The following is an 8,933-nucleotide window of genomic DNA, read 5'->3' on the forward strand; positions in this document are numbered from 1 at the left end:
TAGAAAAAAAAAACAAAAAAAACAAAAACAAACCTCATGATCAAGTTCAATACTCAACTCAAAAATATTTCTACAGCCAAAGTTTTTTTTTTTATTCTACATTTGGAAGGATTTAGTTTTTTGCTGTATTTATCCCAGAATTTCCTCAATTTCCTGTCCTGGAGATACAGCGGCCAATCAGGAGACAATTCTCCTGCTCTGTGGTCACAGCCAAAAGGCCAATCAGTGATCACATGATCGGGATCTCACATAGCGGTCCCGTACAACGATCGGTGTTCTGGAGGACACCGGAACGCAGTGCTGCACTCTCCCAGGGAATGGATGCAGGGAGAGGTTTAGAAACGTCCACCCGCATCCGCAGTGCTCCCATCCGTCCGTTTTATCGACATGGGCCAGACGGGAAGAAGTTAAATGGGAAAAATTCCCACATCCGTGCCTGGAGGCGCACATGCATGGAGGTCCCCCCTGCGGGGCACGTGCCTGGAGGTCCCCTCTGAAAATTGCAGAGAGCTACACAGCAATTGCCATCACCTTCAGACTTCCTGCATGGGAGGGGTTATATAGGAGACGACTTCCTGCATGGGAGGGGTTATATAGGAGACGACTTCCTGCATGGGAGGGGTTATATAGGAGACGACTTCCTGCATGGGAGGGGTTATATAGGAGGGCCCTTCCTGTATGGGAGGAGTTATATAGGAGATGGGAACGGTTATATTGGAGAGCCCTTCCTGTATGGGAGAAGTTATGTAGGAGAGCCCTTCCTGTATGGGAGGAGTTATATAGATGGGAGGGGTTATATAGGAGATGGGAGGGGTTATATAGGAGGGCCCTTCCTGTATGGGAGAAGTTATGTAGGAGAGCCCTTCCTGTATGGGAGGAGTTATATAGATGGGAGGGGTTTTATTGGAGAGCCCTTCCTGTATGGGAGGGGTTATGTAGGAGAGCCCTTTCTGTATGGGAGGAGTTATGTAGGAGAGTCCTTCCTGTATGGGAGGAGTTATGTAGGAGAGCCCTTCCTGTATAGGAGTTATATAGGAGATGGGAACGGTTACATAGGAGAGGACTTCCTGTCTGGGAGGGGTTACATTGGAGAGGACTTCCAGAATGGGAGGGGTTACATAGGAGAGGACTTCCAGAATGGGAGGGGTTACATAGGAGAGGACTTCCAGAATGGGAGGGGTTACATAGGAGAGGACTTCCAGAATGGGAGGGGTTACATAGGAGAGGACTTCCAGAATGGAAGGGGTTACATAGGAGAGGACTTCCAGAATGGGAGGGGTTACATAGGAGAGGACTTCCAGAATGGGAGGGGTTACTTAGGAGAGGACTTCCTGTATGGGAGGAGTTATATAGGAGATGGGAGAGGTTATATAGGAGAGGACTTCCTGCCTAGGAGGGGTTACATTGGAGAGGACTTCCTGCCTGGGAGGGGTTACATTGGAGAGGACTTCCTGCCTGGGAGGGGTTACATTGGAGAGGACTTCCCGCCTGGGAGGGGTTACATAGGAGAGGACTTCCCGCCTGGGAGGGGTTACATAGGAGAGGACTTCCTGTCTGGGAGGGGTTACATAGGAGAGGACTTCCTGTCTGGGAGGGGTTACATAGGAGAGGACTTCCTGTCTGGGAGGGGTTACATTGGAGAGGACTTCCAGAATGGAAGGGGTTACATAGGAGAGGACTTCCAGAATGGGAGGGGTTACATAGGAGAGGACTTCCAGAATGGGAGGGGTTACTTAGGAGAGGACTTCCTGTATGGGAGGAGTTATATAGGAGATGGGAGAGGTTATATAGGAGAGGACTTCCTGCCTAGGAGGGGTTACATTGGAGAGGACTTCCTGCCTGGGAGGGGTTACATTGGAGAGGACTTCCTGCCTGGGAGGGGTTACATTGGAGAGGACTTCCCGCCTGGGAGGGGTTACATAGGAGAGGACTTCCCGCCTGGGAGGGGTTACATAGGAGAGGACTTCCTGTCTGGGAGGGGTTACATAGGAGAGGACTTCCTGTCTGGGAGGGGTTACATAGGAGAGGACTTCCTGTCTGGGAGGGGTTACATTGGAGAGGACTTCCAGAATGGGAGGAGTTATATAGGCGATAGGAGGCGTTATATTGGAAAGGACTTTTTGTATGGGAGGGGTTATAAAGGAAATGGAAGGGGTTATACAGGAAATGGGAGGTGTTATACAGGAAATGGGAGGTGTTATATAGGAGAGGATTTCCAGAAGGGGAGGGGTTATATTGGAGAGGACTTTTTGTATGGGAGGGGTTATACAGGAAAAGGGAGGGGTTATACAGGAAATGGGAGGGGTTATACAGGAGAGGATTTCCAGAAGGGGAGGGGTTATATTGGAGAGGACTTTTTGTAGGGGATGGGTAATACAGGAAATGGGAGGGGTTATATAGGAAATGGGAGGGGTCATATATGAAATGGGATGGGTAATACAGGAAATGGGAGGTGTTATATAGGAGAGGATTTCCAGAAGGGGAGGGGTTATATTGGAGAGGACTTTTTGTATGGGATGGGTTATACAGGAAATGGGAGGGGTCATACAGGAAATGGGAGGGGTTATACAGGAGAGGACTTCCAATCCAATCACCTGTAGGTGGCACATAACCCTGATGATGATGGTGACTAAACCTGCTCTGTGTTGGGCGACATACAATGAAGACACGGATCAGCATGCCATACGTACTCGGTGGGCTGGGTGAACGCGCACGGTGTGGTGCGATTGGCTGAACAAATGTAAAAACTTTTCCCCTTGTTGGGTCCATCCCGGGTGCCGGTTTTCAGGAAGCAGAGACAGCCTACGGAGGAGAAATGAAGGTGGTCAGAAGGTTAGGACACCACCATTGGACATCTTCTAGCACCGCCGGCCACCGTAGGGATGACCCGGGTCCCACTCACCGTGCTCTGGGCAGCGCACTTTCTCCATTGTGTGGCGGGTGGGAGGGGACCTCAGATACGGCTACACGGCTCTATGGCCTGGAATCCGGAGGGGAGACAACCTGCAGGAGACAAGGTCACAGAACTCGGTCACGGATGGTTTGGATGTCCATCATCGGGAGCATTGTACTTCAGATCCAACATCTGTCTGGATGGACATAGGAAAAGTTCAGAAAAAGGAACTTCCCTTCTACATCCCGCCCACAAACAATCTCACCGTCCAATGAAAGCACCCTTGGTGACCAGTGAGGCACCCTGGATGGACAAGCAGTTACCATGTGGGTGGGGCCTAGTCCTCAGCTCTTGGAGGAAGAGCATTCTAGACATCAGTGAAAAAGAAGAACGTCCCGGAGGTCGGGGAGGAGGAAGAACGTCCCGGAGGTCGGCGAGGACGAAGAACGTCCCGGAGGTCGGGGAGGAGGAGGAACGTCCCGGAGGTCGGCGAGGACGAAGAACGTCAGAGAAGAATAACGTCATGGATGTCGGTGGGGAGGAAGAAGGTCCCAAATGTCAGCGTGGAAGAAGAATGTCAATGCGGAGGAAGAACGTCCAGAGTTCGGCGAGGAGGAAGAACGTCCCGGAGGTCGGGGAGGAGGAAGAACGTCCCCGAGGTCGGGGAGGAGGAAGAACGTCCCCGAGGTCGGGGAGGAGGAAGAACGTCCCCGAGGTCGGGGAGGAGGAAGAACGTCCCGGAGGTCGGGGAGGAGGAAGAACGTCCCGGAGGTCGGCGAGGAGGAGGAACGTCCCGGAGGTCGGCGAGGAGGAGGAACGTCCCGGAGGTCGGCGAGGAGGAGGAACGTCCCGGAGGTCGGCGAGGAGGAGGAACGTCCCGGAGGTCGGCGAGGACGAAGAACGTCACAGAAGAATAACGTCATGGATGTCGGTGGGGAGGAAGAAGGTCCCAAATGTCAGCGTGGAAGAAGAATGTCAATGTGGAGGAAGAATGTCCAGAGTTCGGCGAGGAGGAAGAACATCCCGGAGGTCAGGGAGGAGGAAGAACGTCCCGGAGGTCAGGGAGGAGGAAGAACGTCCCGGAGGTCAGGGAGGAGGAAGAACGTCCCGGAGGTCAGGGAGGAGGAAGAACGTCCCGGAGGTCAGGGAGGAGGAAGACCGTCCCGGAGGTCAGGGAGGAGGAAGAACGTCCCGGAGGTCGGGGAGGAGGAAGAACGTCCCGGAGGTCGGGGAGGAGGAAGAACGTCCCGGAGGTCGGGGAGGAGGAAGAACCTCCTGGAGGTCGGCAAGAAGGTCAAAAATGTCAGCGTGGAGGCATAACGTCAGTGGGGAGAAAGAACATTCCGGACGTCGGAGAGGAGGGGGAACGTCGGCGAGGAGGGGGAACGTCCTGAACGTCGCTGAGGAGGGGGAACGTCCCGGACGTCGCTGAGGAGGGGGAACGTCCCGGACGTCGCTGAGGAGGGGGAACGTCCCGGACGTCGGCGAGGAGAGGGGAACGTCCCGGACGTCGGCGAGGAGAGGGGAACGTCCCGGACGTCGGCGAGGAGAGGGGAATGTCCCGGACGTCGGCGAGGAGGGGGGAACGTCAGAGAGGAGGGGGAACGTCCCGAACGTCGCTGAGGAGGGGGAACGTCCCAGACCTCGCTGAGGAGGGGGAACGTCGAAGAGGAGGGGGAACGTCCCGGACGTCGCTGAGGAGGGGGAACGTCCCGGACCTCGCTGAGGAGGGGGAACGTCGGAGAGGAGGGGGAACGTCCCGGACGTCGCTGAGGAGGGGGAACGTCAGAGAGGAGGGGGAACGTCCCGGACGTCGCTGAGGAGGGGGAACGTCAGAGAGGAGGGGGAACGTCCCGGACGTCGCTGAGGAGGGGGAACGTCAGAGAGGAGGGGGAACGTCCCGGACGTCGGCGAGGAGGGGGGGGAACGTCCCGGACGTCGGCGAGGAGGGGGGGAACGTCCCGGACGTCGGCGAGGAGGGGGGGAACGTCCCGGACGTCGGCGAGGAGGGGGGGGGGAACGTCCCGGACGTCGGCGAGGAGGGGGGGGGAACGTCCCGGACGTCGGCGAGGAGGGGGAACGTCGGCGAGGAGGGGGAACGTCCCGGACGTCGCTGAGGAGGGGGAACGTCCCGGACGTCGCTGAGGAGGGGGAACGTCCCGGACGTCGCTGAGGAGGGGGAACGTCCCGGACGTCGCTGAGGAGGGGGAACGTCCCGGACGTCGCTGAGGAGGGGGAACGTCCCGGACGTCGCTGAGGAGGGGGAACGTCCCGGACGTCGGCGAGGAGAGGGGAACGTCCCGGACGTCGGCGAGGAGAGGGGAACGTCCCGGACGTCGGCGAGGAGAGGGGAATGTCCCGGACGTCGGCGAGGAGGGGGGAACGTCAGAGAGGAGGGGGAACGTCCCGAACGTCGCTGAGGAGGGGGAACGTCCCAGACCTCGCTGAGGAGGGGGAACGTCGAAGAGGAGGGGGAACGTCCCGGACGTCGCTGAGGAGGGGGAACGTCCCGGACCTCGCTGAGGAGGGGGAACGTCGGAGAGGAGGGGGAACGTCCCGGACGTCGCTGAGGAGGGGGAACGTCAGAGAGGAGGGGGAACCTCCCGGACGTCGGCGAGGAGGGGGGGAACGTCCCGGACGTCGGCGAGGAGGGGGGGAACGTCCCGGACGTCGGCGAGGAGGGGGGGGAACGTCCCGGACGTCGGCGAGGAGGGGGGGAACGTCCCGGACGTCGGCGAGGAGGGGGGGGGAACGTCCCGGACGTCGGCGAGGAGGGGGGGAACGTCCCGGACGTCGGCGAGGAGGGGGGGAACGTCCCGGACGTCGGAGTGGAGGGGGGAACGTCCCAGACGTCGGAGGAGGGGGAACGTCGGAAAGGAGGGGGAACGTCCCGGACGTCAGAGAGGAGGGGGAACGTCCCGGACGTCGGAGTGGAGGGGGAACGTCCCGGACGTCGGAGGAGGGGGAACGTCGGAAAGGAGGGGGAACGTCGGCGAGGAGGGGGAACGTCCCGGACGTCGGAGAGGAGGGGGAACGTCCCGGACGCCGGCGAGGAGGGGGAACGTCCCGGACGTCGGAGTGGAGGGGGAACATCGGAAAGGAGGGGGAACGTCCCGGACGTCGGAGAGGAGGGGGAACGTCGGCGAGGAGGGGGAACGTCCCGGACGTCGGCGAGGAGGGGGAACGTCCCGGACGTCGGAGAGGAAGATGGAGTTGCTGGGTCACATGACTTACTGTGTGGAGTCTCAAGGACCGCCCTCGAGGAGCTTCAGCACAATCACTTTCTTTGACTCCGCCCTCCTGTCAGATTTGAGGAGGCACTCCTGTTCTGATTGGTTGTTCAGTGCCAGTAACTCCTCCCAGACGGTACATTAGGCCTACTGACCATACAATCTGGTTGTACAATCTCCCTCAGACTGGACTCCCATTGGATGGTCTGTTCCAGGAGATTGTGCGATCAGATTGTATGATATATGGAGGATTGTTCCTATTGGAGGATATCAGTCCCCTCACTGGGACGTTTCCTGGACCTCTTAGACCCGTTTCAGGTGTCCGTGTCCTCCGGTATCACCCCCGGTCCTCCCCCGGCTCCCCGGGCCCCTCACTCACCTACTGCCGACCGGCACCATGAGCTAAAAAACTTCTACACCAATAGGAGATTGTAAAATCTCCTGTCCTCCGACGTCACGTCCGCGCCAGCCTATCACAGCCCCGCACAACCAAACTCGTCACTTTTGAAAAAGTGGAACCAGTCAGAAGTAAAGGGCGGAGCGTCAAAAGAACTGCTGACCAATAACAGACTGCTAATGACAGAAGGAACCTCCCAACACAGTCTATTCAAGGACTGGCTTTTACCTTTCGGCCAATCAGCAGGCAGAGAACAGCGATCTCTAGAGCGCCAGCACGCCGACCTACCTGTCTCCTCGCCGTGTAGACGGAGCGGGCGCGCGCCTTTGTTTTCTCGATGAGTCCCACACTATAGGACTACAACAAAATGGCGTCCTCTCGTTGATATTCGTTCGGGTTTTCATTCCGGTGAATGAACGGCTCAGGGAGGCTCAGCCGCCGGAGTGTGGTAGAAATCACCATAGTGGGGTCTGTTCTGCTGTTTCCTCCCAAAATTCACCCGTCGTGGGCCTAACCTTCATTCACTGAACATTCACACATCATTCACCCAAAAACTCAATGAAGAAAAATGGAAGAATGTGAATGTGTGAAAACATTGATGTGTGGATCGCGCTACGTAGGGCGTATCTGTGTGGCGTGATTCGGCTCCACCCACTTCTTACCGCCTGCTGTGTAGCGGGGCTTAAAGAAGAACTTCCTCCCCCCAGAATGCGTTCCTCCTACGCCCCTCCCCCATGCAGCGATCTCCCCCCCCCGTGCGCTCTTTCAGAATCGCCACTGCGGCCCTCGATAAATGCTACGGGAACGCCAGAAACCACCTGGGCCGCAGCGCACGCGTGCGGTATGGATCAGCCGACTTTTGACCGTTTCACCGCCGAAAGGTTTCACGGTCAGGCCATTTTGCTATTCAGTACCGTGCTGCTTTAACTGGTAATTGCGCCATCATGCAACGCTGCGCCTAAATGAAATTTATATATATGTGTAAAGCGCTGCAAAATAATCGGCGCTATAGAAGGAGCGGAAATAAATAAATAAAATAATATTTTTCACACAAATAGATTTCTTTTTTATTATAGAAACGAAAAAAAGACTGAAAATTTTGGAGGGGGAAAAAAAGTGTTTCTTAATTTCTGTTATAACATTTTGCAAATAATTTTATATATTTAAATATATATTAGTGCTTCATAAATTTAAGCCACAACATGTGGGGGGAGGGGGTTACCGTATTTGCCGGCGTATAAGACGACTTTTCAACCCGTGAAAATCTTTTGAAAAGTCGGGGGTCGTCTTTTACGCCGGTATACGGCGAGCCGGTGTCAGGGCGGCACTTTTTCGAGGGGCGGCGCCGCCCCCCCTCCTCCTCCAACGGACACCAAGTACAGGGGCGGGCAGAGAGGCTGCTGTACCTTACCTGGCTCCGGTCCCGGTCCCACGACGATCCGGTCCAGGAAGGGCGGCTGCTCCTTCTTTCAGTTTGGCCGCTCGATGGTCCCGCCGCCCGCTCGGCTCCGCCTCCTCACCGGTGATTGGGCGCCAGCACTGGAAAGGCACACAGGCGACCAATCACCGGTGAGGAGGCGGAGCCGAACGGCCCCGCGAAAATCAAGCGGCCGAACTGAAAGAAAGAGCAGCCGCTCCTCTCCCCCACTGACACCAACGATGGGGCACTGTTCCTCCCCCACTGACACCAACGATGGGGCACTATTCCTCCCCCCACTGACACCAATGATGGGGCACTATTCCTCCCCCCACTGACACCAATGATGGGGCACTATTCCTCCCCCCCACTGACACCAATGATGGGGCACTATTCCTCCCCCCCACTGACACCAATGATGGGGCACTATTCCTCCTCCCCACTGACACTAACGATGGGGCACTATTCCTCCTCCACACTGACACCAACGATGGGGCACTGTTCCTCCCCCACTGACACCAACGATGGGGCACTATTCCTCCCCCCACTGACACCAATGATGGGGCACTATTCCTCCCCCCCACTGACACCAACGATGGGGCACTATTCCTCCCCCCCACTGACACCAATGATGGGGCACTATTCCTCCTCCCCACTGACACCAACGATGGGGCACTATTCCTCCTCCCCACTGACACCAACGATTGGGGCACTATTCCTCCCCCCCACTGACACCAATGATGGGGCACTATTCCTCCCCCCACTGACACCAATGATGGGGCACTATTCTTCCTCCCCACTGACACCAACGATGGGGCACTATTCCTCCCCCCACTGACACCAATGATGGGGCACTATTCTTCCTCCCCGCTGACACCAACGATGGGGCACTATTCCTCCCCCCACTGACACCAATGATGGGGCACTATTCCTCCCCCCACTGACACCAATGATGGGGCACTATTCTTCCTCCCCACTGACACCAACGATGGGGCA

At 57.1% G+C, this 8,933-nt stretch overlaps 1 protein-coding gene across 1 annotated transcript in view; it reads right to left on the minus strand.

Moving 5' to 3' along the window:
• TTF2 (transcription termination factor 2) overlaps positions 1–6,405 on the minus strand; it is a gene marked incomplete at its 3' end in the record, with an annotated part of 36,179 nt that extends 29,774 nt beyond the window's left edge. Inside the window, 3 exon segments of the mRNA XM_089661452.1 lie at positions 2,691–2,802; positions 2,903–3,003; positions 6,128–6,405. Of these exon segments, the coding sequence (XP_089517578.1) occupies positions 2,691–2,802; positions 2,903–2,930 (140 nt within the window).
• Between the last annotated feature and the right edge of the window lie 2,528 nt (positions 6,406–8,933).

This window comes from Staurois parvus, unplaced genomic scaffold (assembly GCF_062004578.1).
Source record: "Staurois parvus isolate SC_StPar_1 unplaced genomic scaffold, SC_StPar_1.0 ptg001342l, whole genome shotgun sequence".
NCBI lineage: Eukaryota > Metazoa > Chordata > Amphibia > Anura > Ranidae > Staurois > Staurois parvus.